This window comes from Malaya genurostris, chromosome 2, assembly GCF_030247185.1.
Source record: "Malaya genurostris strain Urasoe2022 chromosome 2, Malgen_1.1, whole genome shotgun sequence".
Taxonomy (NCBI): domain Eukaryota; kingdom Metazoa; phylum Arthropoda; class Insecta; order Diptera; family Culicidae; genus Malaya; species Malaya genurostris.
Genome location: NC_080571.1, coordinates 247,155,771 through 247,172,407, shown reverse-complemented (window position 1 = coordinate 247,172,407; position 16,637 = coordinate 247,155,771). Strand labels below are relative to the sequence as shown.

At 37.5% G+C, this 16,637-nt stretch overlaps 1 protein-coding gene across 2 annotated transcripts in view; it reads left to right on the top strand.

Annotated features, from left to right (window-relative positions):
* Window positions 1-667: 667 nt before the first annotated feature.
* Window positions 668-16,637, top strand: part of LOC131428551 (ethanolamine-phosphate cytidylyltransferase) — a 17,345-nt gene continuing 1,375 nt past the window's right edge. Inside the window, exons 1-6 of one of the 2 annotated variants that reach the window (XM_058592586.1) lie at window positions 668-1,558; window positions 10,521-10,658; window positions 11,661-11,773; window positions 12,068-12,134; window positions 12,194-12,306; window positions 12,590-13,138. In XM_058592586.1, coding sequence (XP_058448569.1) covers window positions 1,503-1,558; window positions 10,521-10,658; window positions 11,661-11,773; window positions 12,068-12,134; window positions 12,194-12,306; window positions 12,590-13,138 — 1,036 coding nt within the window. In that variant the 5' untranslated portion in view covers window positions 668-1,502. The remainder of the gene's footprint in view (window positions 1,559-10,520; window positions 10,659-11,660; window positions 11,774-12,067; window positions 12,135-12,193; window positions 12,307-12,589; window positions 13,139-16,637) is intronic. The other variant, XM_058592587.1, reaches the window with a different exon arrangement.

Below are 16,637 nucleotides of genomic sequence, written 5' to 3'. Positions count from 1 at the left end.
TACTTTCTCTTCTATTAATTACCAAGCGGTTTCCACGTTTATCACTCAACTCTTTGCATGAAATGATACCCGAAACATTCGACTTGCAAACAGAATAGTGATATCAAAGAAAATCTTTTTAATCACTTCACAATAATAAAAAGAGAGAGTGATTAAAGAGAAACTGTCACTTGCTTATACGCCCTAATGAAAAATCAACCGAGGTTTGACAGATTTTGACGCGTCTCTGATTATAGCAGGGTCTCTACACGGAAAATAAAAACTACCTATTATTTGACTTCTTTTTACTTAATTTTGAGTACTTCCTTTCATTCGCTCCTTCAATTGTTGTCAAAATACGAAGAGCAAAACCACCCAACAGCGAGAGTTTCGTTCAATAAGCTAAAATTAAGTAAACCGTATTAACTTGAAATTGAGTCAATATGATTCAACTATAGAGTAAATATAACTCATCTTTGAGTATTTTTTTGCACGTGTATTACGAAAACTACCTAGAGCCACTTTACCTAAAATTAGGTTATTGAACGAAACCCCCAAATTGGGTAGAATGTACTTAAAATTAGGTTGATTTGCGGTTCCGTGTAGTGAGAAGTACTTGAAATTAGGTATTCATTTGGCAGCGTGTTGAACATCCTTCGAACTGTCAACTGCTCTATCTCTCTTTTTGTTTACTTTTTCCAATGTTTACAACAAACTTTTGCATGCTAGCCTGAACTTGATTTTAATTTCGATTAATCCACGTGAGCCCTCTAGTATAAACGCAGTGTAGAAGAGATCATCATCCGTATACCTATTGAAAAAAAATATTAGAAAGTTTCGAAAGACATTGTAAAGGTTAAAAGAGAAAGTGGTAGATATAGAGCAGTAATTTCTCTATTCCATCAATAGATATTCTTAGTATCGTGATTCAAATTTGGTTTGCTTTTTATATAAGTTATAAATAACTAAAATGTTTATTCATTTAATACCGATCCTTGGTCAATATTACAAGTAAACAAGATACAGTGTTGAGATGCCATGCGTTTGAGAGAGAAAAACAAAGCAAGCTACGATGACTGTTCTCATAGAGCGTGTGTTTCTCGCTCCTAGTTATCATTGCATCAGCCGCAGCCCAGTCCTTTAGAATCATTCAAGCACTGAACAGTGGAAGTCGATTTACGGTTTCATACGTGAAAAATTTACAAGCCGGAGCCACCCGGAAAGGAAGTTCTCTTCGAGACACTTGACGTTTTATTTCGAGTTAATTTATTTCATTATCGTCAATGTGAACGTTTTTTGCTACAAGTTTTTGTCCCGTTCACCGAGTTCTTATCACTATTTGTCTCGGTTGCCGTTCAAGAAAGCGTTTTATAAAAACGGTCAGCTGGTGCGAGAAAAATCTCATTTGCTGTGCTGGTTTTGTTGAGCCTGGAACTAACAAGTGTCCCGTGTAGGTTATTTGGTTTTTTTCGAGTGACATTCGACTGCAAAAATAAAGCTTGCTGTGATCGATAGAAGCAACTATGGAACACGTCAACGGAAACGCCGAGAAAGAAATTCGAGTTTGGTGTGATGGATGGTAAGTCTCGAATCACACTTTCTAGTGGAAAAATACTTGCTAGCGTTTAATCTATCGAACTTGTTTCAAGTGTATATATTAGCGTATTCTTTTTAAGGACCTTCACAAAAAGTGACGAGAAGCGTTTCCAAAAATAGCTATAACCAAAAAATTTATTTTTGGAGACGGTTTCAAAAATAGAATTCTTTGTTTAATCGTAAGCTTAAAAAATTGTGTGAATGCAACCACCCCAAAAAAAACCGGAATAGGCCCTTGACCTTGCAGTGAAAACGGACCTCTGCATTTTCTGAATTTTGACAAAAAAAGTGAGAATTGATCGCCTTTCCCATCCCTTGTATGCGAGCGGCGTATTGGAGCAACGTAATGGGCAATAATTACTGCATCGATTTGGTCTGTGAGCGATGTTTCGATTATGCTTTGCTTGGGCGGATGCACCACCCTGTGAGTGTGTGTAAAAAGCAGACACGAAAATTAATCGGAAATTTCATAAAAGAATTAATGTACGGAATAGGTACGAAGCTCGCCTGCTGAGTAGTGATGAAGCTTTACGGTTTCTATTGTCGTTGAATGTCGGTAAAAAAATGAGTAGGAATTATATGTAGATAGTAAACATAATTTCCTAACCGAAGTGATAATCTAATCCGGCGCGCTTATGATGAATATTTGTCCCAGTGAGGCGATGTACTAATCTATTCAGAATCCCGAAACCTCAATAGTCAGTTTAATATAGATTAAAAATTTACTAGCACAATTTGTTTTGGTAATTTCTGTCGGTCGAATCATTCCCTAAAACATAGGTCATAGGGTCGTGGTCTTGTTTAAATATTCTATGAATATTTTTCGAATGACCTTAGGACCGATTGAATAGTTTGAAATTTGTTCACCAACTGCAAAGTATACCACTATATTTTCAAATGTCTTCGTCACCTTTACCTACTTGGTTTTAGTCAACAGAATTTACCATGTATTTACTGTTCTAGTTGACACCGCAGAACAACCGCAAATACGGCACGATGACCGCTCTTTGCCCAGTCCACCCGTATGAACTTCCTGGCACCGTTCGGTTTGATATAACATATCATACCATGCAGTTCCACGCGGGCAGTAACCAACAAGCATGCGCCAAAAAGAAACGTTCACTATTACTCTCGCTACCGGCATCGTCGCATATTCCTAAATTCTCAAATACAAACGCATTGGCCGCTGATGTCCACCGAATCAAACTAACACGCGTTACATCGTATGATTCAGAATTACGCCTATCAGTGTAAAGCGGCGCAGCACAGACGCATGTGCAGCAAAAATGGGCGCAGGAGCTCTGCCATAACTTGGCAAGGACAGATGGGCTGGAACTTTGTTTGGATTTTTTAACGTTAGCTTCTTTCCAGTGGGCTAATGTTCTTCTATATTATATTCATGAACCTTTGGCTTCGCTGTTACCACTGATGCGGAAATAACATAAATCTTAGATATACATCATCAGATCCGAGCCGGTGTGATTCTTCGGTCATGATCACGCTAAGATGGGGTTTACTGCATCACATATAAACAAAGACATACGACTGCAGCGTAGGAATAATTATTTAATAGGTGCACATGATAGTTCACCTCATACCTCATTGGCCCTTTATTCGAGAGCAGGTGAACTACGTTTGGCTACGGTGGCTACGTGGTCTACTACGTTGTATCTCTAAGTTATTACTATAAAGCTTTACACTATGTATTGCGCTAATGCTTTGTTTTTTTTTTTACATTTCACCTACTTTGACTCATAATCGTGTGACGCATTACTCTTAACAATTGTGTCAATTTGGTTCTCATATAAACACTTGTCATTAATTAATACTTTATATGTTTACAAAAAAAACAATTTCATACTCGATTGCCGTTGTAGTCGGCTTGTGTAAACGTGACTGTATTTACGTCTTATTTCAGGGAATGCAATCACGTGTCGCGATAATGATTTCTGCAAATGTCGAGACTAGTTACAGCTGGCAATTTTATGAACAAAAAAATATGGTATAAAAGTTTTGTTTATTGCTTTTCTAACATCCGAATGCTATCTTAATTGTTAGGTGTAATTCAGATATATTTTGGTTTGTTCTACCGTTGTTATATGACTTCGTAAGTGATCGGAATTCGATATAGAAAAGTATTACAGTAGACTAAAACTAAGGTTTCCTTACTCGGATTATTATTATATTGAAATATTGCATGTACAAATAAGCGAATCATTTGCGTGTAAAGTACTTTGCTATGGAATGCATTTTCAAGTTCCATATCATGAAAGGAAGCAACTGAATATTACTCACATACCATACCATGCTAGTAATGTACATTAGTTCAAATAAGAGAGAGAGAGAGAGAGAGAGAGAGAGATCATTCCCACCTGATAAGATTTTACGAAGTACAATCAAGTTCATCGGTAATATCAATCTAAATAAACAAGACCAGTCATGTTATTAACCATCGTTGATGACGTGCACTGGAGACTTGTTTATGCTTACAACCGGTATTTCTACGGTGACAGGAATTTCATTCACCTGTGATCCACTTTACCGTTCGATTCATGAGTCAGTGTTGTATATGAATGGAAACGAATGTGATAGAAGTAGTTTCGCTATTGCTTTCGATTGTGGTCAAGAAATTAACCTACCGAACATGGAGTGCTCGGGACGGGAATTTAAAATTAGATAGGAAATTTTAACAGTTGGTTTCAAGGTTGTAATAAAACAATTTTACAGACTATTGATGTAACATATAAAGGGATTAATTATACCATGATTAAAAAACAATTAAGAAAATCATGAGACTGTTTATGAAAAAATCTCTACCTTTCAATTGGCACATTGCCGAAAAACTCAATTACCGGTAGCGACATCTGAAAATGAAAAATAAAACCTAGAAAAGCAATATTCTTCCGAAAATGTTCATGTCGACAGATGTGATTTGCCACGATTGTGTTGTTTATTCAATAATTCAATAGATATCAACAAAAAATAGATAGCAACAAAAAAACTCGAAGGGGAAAAATTGATTTGAAAGAGATTACTACTACTTTTTCTAGTGTGAACTACTATAAAACATGGGAAATTTTCAGGAATGTGTGAAATTTGAATAGGTTTTTTTTGTTTGGATTATAGAGGTTTTAACCTTTAGGTCATTCGCCTTTTCTGGCCAGAAAAAAACTATTTGACCTTATGTGCGGAGTTGGGAATCGAACTCAGGAGGGCTGCGTGAAAGGCATCGACTAACCATAGCGTGATGGGTTAGTCGATGCCTTTCACGCAGACCGCCCCCCCCCCCCCCCAATTTGATTGGTTTTGTTTTTTTTTCGGAAAAACATTTTTTCAAACAGAAACCAGTGTAATGTTGACATATCGAGTACTAGAGTGTTAAGCGATCGAGTACCAAGCTTGTGGAGTATCAATATTGTCGCAAAAAAGCTGCAGAAGCTGCCAGCACACTGAGGTCTTTTGACGCGGTTTTTTTATGCGGTTTCTTTTTACGCAGTTTTTATGCGGATTTCCGACGTTACGCGGATCTTCAAAGTTACGCGGAGTTTCGAATTTACGCGGATATCCCAAGTTACGCGGTTTTCTTGTTTTGTGTTAGAAATCCATGAAACGTTGAGATCTGGTGTTATCCTGACTCTGACACTTAAGAAATTTTCGATTTTTTTCAATAACATAATGTTCAGATTACACCTGATCCTGACGTTTCATGCATTTCTAAGACATTTGGCATAAATAAAAAAAATCGATTTCGGAAATCGAATCCCAAACTCGATTTTTCGAAAAAAAATGTTTCATGCATTTCTAAGACATTTTGCATCTAACAAAATTTCTTCCATTCTACAATTTTTTTCTACGCGGATTTCCGAAGTTACGCGGTCTCAAAGTCCCAAAGTCGAATCTTACCAACAATTTTTTTCAGATTACACTAGATCTGGACGTTTCATGCATTTTTAAGATATTTGTTTATTTGTTTATTCGCTAAAATAATTCATCTGACAATTAAAAGTCTTAATGAATAACACGAAGTAGAATCGATCAACTTATAAAAATGATATACTTGATAATTTCTGTGAGAATTTGTGCGTCAATTCACCGAATTCAAAGAAATGCTCAACTTTGAAAAATGCACGTTTACATGCTGTCATTGGTTCATGTAGTCAGAATGTAGTACAATGAAATCTTGGTTGAAGTAGACTCATCGAGCGTAGAGATCGCTGAGAAGCACGGAAGTCAAGGAGAGATAACATTTTTGGGAAATCAATATCGCCATTGATTAATTTAGTCACAAGTAACGCTTGTTGCACTTTTCTTCGTCACTCTAACGATTTCAGGCCAATTAGACGACAGCGGTTAGGATACGGTGGTAAATTTAGTGGGTTTTGCCATGGGAGGTGCCGCAAAGCGAGCTGGACGAATCTCTTCTGTACACGTTCTTTTCACAAGTTCCGAATGAGTTGTTACGGGCTCCAAACCAAACACGCATTTTCGAGTAATGGACGCACCAACGAACAGTAGAGCGCTTTTAAACAGTACGTGTCCTTCAAGTCTCGGCTAATTTTCGCTATGAAGCCAAGTTGTCGTGTTGCTTTGGAAATTAAAGTTGATCGGTGTTGGTTAAAGGTGAGCTTTGCATCCAGCAAAACTCCGAGGTCATTGACAACATCGACTCTGCAAAGCGTTTGTCCATCGATTTGATAGTCGAATATTATGGGATTGGTTTTGCGATGAAATATTATAACTTGACATTTCACGGTACTAAAAATTAAAAATTTTCCTCTACACTTTTCTGGAGAAGAGCAGAATCTTCAATATTTGGCATAGACAAGTTTTTTTAGTTTTGAGTTTTCACGTGGATTTCCGAAGTTACGCGATACGTACCCCCCGCGTAAAAAAGACCTCAGTGTATAGAAGTGTCCATCAAACGAAAAAGCCAAAAACATGTAACCGAAACCAGAGGAAGTGTTGAAGGAGAGTCATTTTGCCGGAAGCTGCCTCATCGAATCAGTAATGTGATTACTTTTAAAATATATTTAAATGTACCGTCAGATTTTACCTTAATGTAAAAACTATTATTCGCGAAATAATTCACAACCCAAGTGAGAAGGATGAAAACAGACCCTGTCAGCTTAGAGAGAAATCAGTATTCAGTTTAGCACGGTATCACATTTTGGAACCAACATTTGATTAGGGTATGTCGTACGATAGACCCTTTCGAAGGTTACAAAAACAAATGCTCATTACTCGAATTGTATGCATAGAATTCCAGCATATTTTCGTTTATTGTGTACATGAAAGCAGAACAATGAGCGTTATCAGCCCTATTCGAAATATAGCATATATCAATATGGATCACTCTTGCGATCCACGAGGGACATCACAGTAACATTTATAGAAATGTATACGAAATTAACTTTTAATCTATGTAAAAGTCGTAAGTGAAAAGGGAGAACTAATTGAGTTTATAAAGACTGTCCCAGAAAGTATGGACGCAACCAAAAACCGCTGCCATTTCGCAATGGTTCAGAAACTGTCAAGTTTTATGGCTGCGTCCTATTGTTTACACTCTTCTCTAACCACTTGTGCAGTTGTTTATTCGTTGTCATTAGTTTGTTTCGAAATGCGTGGACTTTCAGCAGAACAGCGTCGAAAAATTGTGTACAAATGGTACACAGAACGCGGACTGTCACTGAGAAAGATAGCAAAAATGGAAGGAGTACGTGAAAAAGCCGTGCGAAATGCAATCAGGAAGTTCGGTGAGGAACACCTTTGAGGATAAACCGAAAACGGGTCGAAAAAAAGGTCCTGCTAACCCTCAGTTGGGTAAACGTATACTGAAGGCGTTCGAGCAAAAGAAGGAGGTTTCAGTTCGGGATGTGGCCAAAAAAGTGGGCACTTCGAAGTCAAATGTTCTTCGTGCTGAAGAACGTTTGAATCTTCGAACCTATAAGAAGCAGAAACAACCAAAACGTAGTCCGAAACAAGAAGCATAGATCAGTCTGAGGGTTCGATAGGTGTACAATACGATTCTTGCTGGAAATTTGATCTGCATAATCATGGACGACGAAACCTACGTGAAACTCGATTACAAATCCTTGCCGGGACCACAATATTATACGGTGCGAGAAGGGCAAGTGTTAAACCAGTCCGAGACATCGATTGAAGTCGAAAAGTTTGGTAAGAAAGCAATTTGTAGCTGCGGTAAGATTTCGAAACCCTTCATCATCACTGCTTCAATGAACAGCGAAATATACATCAAGGAATGTTTACAACAACGACATCTACCAATGGTTCGAAGCCACAAAAATCCTGTTGTCTTCTGGCCAGGTCTTGCTTCTTGTCACTACTCGAAATCAACGGTAGAATGGTATACTACCAAAAATGTCTTTTTGGTCCCAAAAGACATGAATCCACCAAATTGCCCACAACTTCGACCAATAGAGGAATTTTGGGCATTACCGAAGGCACATCATAGGAAACATGTCAACATTCAACAGTTAGAAATTCAATTGAAGATTGCATCGATTTTTGTCGGAATTTGCTTATAATATTATGTGACATTACATCTAATGGTTCTATATATGTGAGTCTGTGTAACTCATTTGTACTAAACCAGGGAGGGCGCTTCAAAATCATTTTCAGAATTTTATTCTGAATCCTTTGAAGCGTTTTCTTCCTGGTGGGTTGTTCCTTGACCAAATTGGTACTGCATAAAGCATGGCTGGTCTGAAAATTTGTTTATAAATTAACAATTTGTTTTTTGACAAACCTTAGAATTTCTGTTTATAAGAGGATATAAACATTTAATATATTTATTACACTTTGCCTGGATTCCTTCAATGTGATCCTTGAAAGTGAGTTTTTTGTCATACGCCAAATCAATCCACTTGTATTCGGGTTAACTATGATGATGATTTCCGATTCTAGTGGTACAAACACACGATATCAGGCCGATTCAATTTTGGCCAAATTGAGCACAACTTCATAACTTTTGAATGTGAAGACGGTAAGCTTAATTCTAATTCTACACAGAACTTTAAACGGTCTGTTAATTTGATTGTCGTATTGTTCATAGACGATATTTTATTCTTAAAAAAAACAACACAAAACATTAAAAAGTGCCCACCCCTTAGTGGACATCATGAGCAATTAGTTTTGACATTTAAGATTCTGGTACATGCTAAACGCAAACTATTAAACAATATTGAGTTAGTAACCTTTTCCGCCACGAGATGGTGTAACGGTGAAGTCTTTTTCGATTTATGTCGAATTTCCTGAAGTGATCAATATTGATATATAATATATTTGTCTGTTCTGTATTTCGATCAAGTCGAATTCTTTCGATCGAATGCGAAATTTTGCATTTTGCATTTTGATCGAGTTCGAGTTTTCCATACAAAAGCATCGCTCGATCGAATTACAGAATGCAAAAAGGTGCGCAGTGCTGGTATTTTCGCACGCACGATTTTGACATTTACTACGAGTTTCGAAGTAGACTCGATTGAGGTCGCCAAGCTCACATAAAAGCTATGTAGGTTTTTATTTATTCGTGAAATGTGAGATCTAAATATCCTGGTTATATGATGTTTATGATGGAAAGCAACTTTATCTCCATTGTAGAAAACACTGTACTGTGATTAGCACAAAAATACACTTACTATGCTCGGAGATGGCTGAGCCGATTTTCACAAATTTACTAACACAATTTCGATCCGATTCCGATTAACTACAGAATGGTTAGTGAAAACAGTTTTAATTTCAAGCATGCTAAGTAACTAGTGTGACTATATAGAGAGTAGCGAAATCCTCAAAATTTATTAATTTTATATCAGGTCTACAGATCAGGTTAGTTTTTGACTAAATAAACTCACCTCAGTAATACCGATCTGCGGTTACGGAAGTACCAGATGTGATGATCAAAAAATCTCTAAAAGAGAACTCTGTCCGATTACTCAGACATGGATGAACCGATTTTCACTAAATTTGATTTAAATTAAAGGTTTTGCAACAGGCCTGTAAGCCTCCGGTTCTGGTATTATGCGATGATGAGTGTTAAAAACTTCAAACAATCGTTTAAAGTGACAATACAAAGAATGTAAAAACCGGTTCCATTTAATAGATCTTGTTAGCTGATGAGTCCCGGGTTGGCGGTTCAATGCATAAGACGCTGGTCTTACAAGCCAGTTGTCGTATGTTCGGGCCCCGACCTGGAAGGATTCTTAGTGTCAGTAGGATCCATAGTGTACTAGCCATGCAACGATTCTGTACACTAATACCGTTTTCGTTTTTGAACCTAGACGCGGGCGACTTTGGCTCCGAGTAAAACGAACACGTGGTACGCGCCCTAAACAACAACTCATGAAAAAAAGAAGAAATAAACAATTTTGCATGGATGCGTGATGCGACCCGAGAAAATTTTCAGAGCGGAACTACGCGATTGAAGTCCGATCTAGAGCGACCGCAGGTTGCTAAAACAAACATATCAAACGTTGTTTGGGCGGGTCAGTTTTCGGGCTGCTCTGATCAATAAACGAAAACGGTATAAGAATCGGCTGCGAAGTCTGTTGAAACAGAAAGGCCAAATTCCACAAAATGAATGTAATGCCAAGACTTTGACTTTGACTTTAGCTGATGAACACATAAACCGATATTGAGTATCTCGGCCTCAGTTCTGGGTTCCGGAAGTATCGGAACTATTCGATAACAGGTTTACTTTATTCTGCTTGGATTATAATCCATTAAATATATTAGCTTGAATAAATTTACAACCAGAAAATGTCGTAGTCGGTGAGAAGATAACATCGCAATCACGACGTCGAAACGCGCGACTACTCTTTCGTCCTCCTTGTTCACTTTACGGCTCTACATCTTGCCTAATGTTAAATAACAACGGCGTCTACAATCGCAATAGCTAGCATTTTCAAAGGAATATCTTTTTTTCGTTGCAGTTATGATATGGTGCATTTTGGACATGCAAATTCCCTTCGCCAGGCGAAAGCACTAGGCCACAAGCTTGTTGTAGGAATCCACAATGACGACGCTATCACGAAAAATAAAGGCCCGCCGGTATTCACCCAAGAAGAGAGGTAAGTAACAACATCGGCATGCACAGTGACTAATTGGCTCATGATGCAGTTCCTGCCTTTTAATTGTAATTGATTATGCTAGTGTGTGTATGAACATGTGTCGTCATTGTTTATTTGTAATGGAATGTAAAGGTGTAATCTTTGGTTGAATAATCTAATTTAATAGAATACAAAAATGACCGTTCCGGCAACGTATAAATCATTTTGATTGTTAGCAGCCGCTCCGAGGTTAATGGCATAGTGTCCGACCCTCTGTGAATGAACTGATCGTACGATCCTTACTAGATCGAGGCCGACTCAAATCACGCCGACTTGTGAAACGGCTTCAGTTATCAGCCTTGCCAACTTTGACTTGATTGGTTCGAGTTCACTTGCACAACGGAATAAAAACCATCAATAAAGCATTTGTTTAGCCCACTGGCGAGCAATGCACAAACACATTTTTAAGCAAGCATTCTAGGCATTCCAAGCTAGGCACATTTAATAAGCTACACGCGTTGTGTATCAGTAAAGCGATAACGGACCGTACACACAGTGGAGTATCTCTGACGAAAGCATTCGTACTACGTAAACCACGCCAGCCACGAGCAACTTTCTGCAAGAGAGAGAGGTAGAGCGAGGTTTTCGTTTGAACTTTGGAACGGCATCGAATGATTTGAAAATCAAACGTTTTGCGTGTGCTTTTTTCGACCAAGTCGGTGCCTTATCGAAGATCCGTGTTTTCCGGTGTCTAGAAGAAATCCGATGCACGAACGTAAGGTCTCCCCATATCAGTCACCCCATATGGATTATGGTTGCATTGCTGTTCATAATCAATTGTTTCAACTAGAATGGGGTGACCGGCATTTCAACGAATGTTATCTCGCTGGATGATTGTTTCATAATCAGTGATTACCGTGTAATATCTTTTCTTGATAAATGTCATACGTGAAATACGTCAAATGTGCTTCGTCAAAAATATATACAGATATGAAAATATTAAAAACTTTCGTTTGGTTTCAGATATAAAATGGTGCGTGGCATCAAATGGGTTGACGAGGTTGTGGAGGATGCCCCGTACGTGACAACTCTGGAGACATTGGACAAATACAACTGTGATTTCTGTGTACATGGAGGTTAGTGACCCAGACGACAAGTTTATGAATATGATGATATGATGATCAATCAGTGGCGTAACTAGGAAATCAAACGTTAATTGAGCAAAAAAATATAACTTTCCTCAACTTCATCTCTGGAGGCCCCAATGATTGATTTGCAACTCCTCCTAGATACGTCACTGTGATCAATGAACCGTGAACTATCACCACACTATTGACCGTTCAATTTATTCCCTATGCGAAATCTTGTTGTTGACGGCAATTGTAGTTCAATTATACGAAGTATATCTTCAATTATATTTCATTTCGCAGATGATATCACGCTGACAGCCGATGGTGTCGATACGTATCACTTGGTCAAATCAGCTAATCGTTACAAGTAAGTGTCACTCGAAACTTCTCCAACCCCCTAACATTACAGTGAATATTCCATTACAGGGAAGTTTCACGAACGGCCGGCGTGTCGACGACGGATCTTGTCGGCCGGATGCTGCTGATGACGCGTAACCACTTCAAACAAGGTGACCAAGAGTATAGCGTGGAGAAGGATGGTAAATATTTTCGTATATCACTGTAGAACCTGTTTTGTGTGCTAACAGCTTTTGTTCTCCGTCAAATTTTCCTTCTTCTTCTGATGCGCTATACTTGCTATACTTTTATTGAAACTATAATCTATTATTGAAACAATTACACATACATCATTGGTGTACTCACGCACTTAAATTCGCATAGAACTTGGAAACTGCACGAATTTGAGTGTCGAGGTGCCAAGAAATAATCTAATTGAAATAGTTCATTAATGTCCCTGTTTTCGATGCCATTAACCAATCATAGAACAAATTGAAGCAATAAACTATTTATTCAAGAAATATCAAAAGAAACTTGCATCTACCACAGGCTCATCGAAACTGGGCCAGGACCATTCGGCGCGAAGCCCCTGGACGGGTTGTTCCCAGTTCCTACCGACCACGCAGAAGATAATCCAGTTCAGTGACGGCAAGGCACCGAAACCAACCGACCGAATTGTGTACGTGGCAGGAGCCTTTGATCTATTCCACGTTGGACATTTGGACTTCCTAGAGAAAGCCAAAGCTTATGGAGACTATTTAATCGTTGGACTGCACACCGATCCGGTGGTGAATGTGTACAAAGGAGGAAACTATCCGATTATGAACCTGCACGAGCGGGTGCTCAGTGTCTTAGCCTGCAAGTATGTTAATGAAGTTGTGATCGGTGCTCCCTACTCGGTGACGAATGATTTGATGGAACATTTCAACGTCGACTTGGTATGCCACGGACAAACCGCAATTGCACCGGATGTCGGTAATATTGACCCTTACGCAGTACCAAAGCAGATGGGCAAATTTATGCTGATAGACTCAGGTTAGTATTGGTTGCGTCTTAGCATTTGAAACCGTACCATAAATGATAAATAGTGTTTAATATGCTGAGCTCTTAGACGTGTGACTTCGATCCTTTATCATTTGCATTAGAAGCTTTTAAAGATGTTCAACACAGCTTAAACAGAAAACAAATAGTTCGTGCAAATATCCTGTTTGCATTGACCTGTATAAAGTATCGCGAAGATCTGTACAGGGTCCCGAAATTATCGAATATATGATACGACTATAATTATATGTTACTGTATTTTTTTTTATTCATATATGTTACTGTACTGAACAACCAATTAGCCATTCGTCGTGGCGATACATACTATTGATTTGGGAAAGAAACCTAAATCGGATTTAGAACGAAAATTCCTTTTGTGGAATTTGGCCTTTCTGTTTTAACAGACTTCGCAGCTGACTCATAGCGTACAGGATCATTTCATGGCTAGTACTTCGATCCTACTGACGCTAAGAATCCTTCCAGGTCGGGGCTCGAAACATACAACCACTGGTTTGTAATATCAGCGCCCTATCATTGAACCGCCAACCCGAGCATATCTATTTTCTAACTGTAGCTATTTTAGCCGACTATTTTGTACGATTAGTTCTTCCTAAATTGTAGGAGTGATACTATTGCGAAATTCTGTAGCAACCGAACGTTAACAAACGAAAACCAGAAAATCAAATTCAAAAAATTTTCGCGAAATGTCTATCTGCAAATTCTTTATTTAAATAATTCAAAATTGGATGTGTTTCATTTCGTATTGACAACGCTTGTTTAGCTACATTTATATTCGCCAATAACTCTTGGTTTCGAGACTTTAATACTCAATCAGACTTATCTCCTATGTTTTATTTTACTATGCAAAGGCGACGGTAACGAGTTTGCATGGCTTGTTCCGATGGACGAATCGTGGCTTAAATCTTTTTTTTTTTCATTTGAAAAAATCTAAACTTGATTCTCGAATGGGTTTAGTCAAATTGCAGTTTCAAGGGCTCACTGATATGTGTCTTATTAATCATTTTTCATTTCTAGTTAGTTAGTTAGTTTTCTTTATTAAAGAGACTTTCAGCCGGTGGCTGGTTCGTCTCTTTTTCATTTCTATTTAACGAGGATTGAGGGGCACTTTGTTCATAGTTCGTCTTATCATTCGAATTGTTGGCTCATCGTCGGTGCTGTTGTTGTTGTGAAAAATATTGTAAGTGGTTTCCGTTTGCTTCTTGTTTTCCTATTGTTCGCAGTCTAGGGGTCGTTGTTAATTGCTGTAGATACGTCTTGTTGTACATTGACTGCAGTTGCTAGTTGGTTCGAAGGTGAAAGCGTTTTTGGAACACGAAATGAGTTCAGTAGTTACCGTTGCTGAATGGTTGTTCTTGTTTTTGGTTGAAGATGTCCTTTTCGCAGTTCAAATGCATTTGCAAAACTTCAAATGTTTGATGAAATTTAAAGACTAGAACTGCTTCAGAACAAAAACTTTGCTCGCAGTGATCTTTCTCCTAAAAGTAACCGTTCGCGAGGTATGTAGGCAAAAACAAAATTGAAAGAAAAAGAAATAAATTGTGTCTTTTTAACAAGTCAACACAAATAAGCACAGATATTCTAAACGAAATTATTAGCTAAAATTACGCGTTTCAACAAAAAATTTTGTAGTTCTTCACGTTTCATCTTAGAAAAACTTTTGTATTTTAAATTTCGTATTTAAATATCTCATGAACTTTTTTTTTAATAATAATCGCGTGATCGGATCTAGGCGGGAAGATTTGAATTCTATTTTGCCGGTGTCAGTAGCATATTGTGGTGAAGAACTACACTTGTTACACGACCATATTTGGGGACTCGAATTTAGTGTTCGACCCCCTCAAGTAGAAGGTAAAATAGAATTCATTTCTTTCTTCTGATCATGCCTATATGAGCCTGCCTAGGGTAGCTTTTCCGTTCTAAATTCATAACTGATTCAATCTAGAATACCTATCCGTCTTTTCATTTCATATCTTTCGTCTCTCTCAGTTAATGCTTGCCGAAAAGAACCAATTAAAATCGATATAGTAGACATTATGCGGCAATCAAAACCAAATAACATTAATAATTCTCGTCTAAGGGCCGCTATTTGGACACCACAATAGGGGTACAACAGGGCCGCTTATGGAAAATTCATCATAATTACCCTTACACGACACTTTCAATTATCGTGTAAGGGCCGCTTTTAGATTGCATTTCTGTGCAGTTGATAGTTTTCGGTGTACAACAATTGCAAGAAAAATTGTATGATTAAACTTGAATTTATAAATCTATAAAATCATATTCCAGTATTTTATTGGCTATTTTTCATCGAGATAATGAAGTTTTGGTAATATTTTGTAAATTGCTCTAGCTGCAACTTTTTCGTCCTCAAAAGGCACTAATTGAATTAACGTCAAATTGTGTGAAAAAATTAATGATATCTTTAATTTTAAATTCAATGTTGTAAACGTAACAGTTTCCAACAATTTGAAAATAATGAATTCCCACTTTTCTAAAAATAAGTTTCAAATCGAAGCGATATCTCTATTCATGCAAGTTAATGCCATAGTGAAGACGTGTACGAAGTTTCGACTAAATTGGAGAAAGTCCTGATGTTACCGCCTTTGCTGTTGTTTTTTGAAATAACTTAATTGTTATGATGCTGTTTGAAATCTTTTTGTCGTGAATATGACTTACTTTACTATGGGGTGCCTTTTCAAAATTTACCCTTTGAGAGAGTGATAAGTTTTTGATCGTGAATATCTCTTGTTGTATCTAACGAATCAACATAATTTTTGCTACATGCCATCGGAAATATGATCACAATTTTATGATAAAATATTCAGCTGTGTGACATAATCTCAAATAATTCAAAATTAAACTTTTCTGAAGTATCAAAGAGGATAATTCATAAGGCGCGTTTGCCTTTCTTGTATTTTTAAAGCTCATAGCTCAGTGATCTGTGAAAGAATTTATATAATCTAACCACCAATAGAATCGAAATTTTTCAACTTAAGCGTGTAAAGAAAAAGCATTGAAATATTTCAATAGTACACTATTGAAAAACCTGTCTCATTTGACCCATGTCAACACCAGCCAATCAGAACGCGTTCTGAGGAAGAGAACAAAATATCTACTGCTGTACAACAAATAGTTCGAGTTTTCTAAGGAACTATTAAGATTCTTTGTTCGCAAATCGAAGGAAAATATCCTCAGTTTAGTGCAAATCTAGAACAGATTGGTTAGATTTGTGCACTTTTCGCTGTGTGAAATTCACAGTTATCTAGATCAAGTGAAGCCTTCTTTGTTTTTGCGAAAAATGTGGAAAAGGGGAATGCTTGCAATTCATACAATTGATCAACTAATTGATATTCGGGAGTGTTAAGGAACATGTCAGTTGTTTTCGTATTCAAGACATCCAGTTATGTCTCTGACATTACCCACCCGCCTTTTTTTAAGTACAATTTTTTAATTAACTTAATGTACGTAAGAA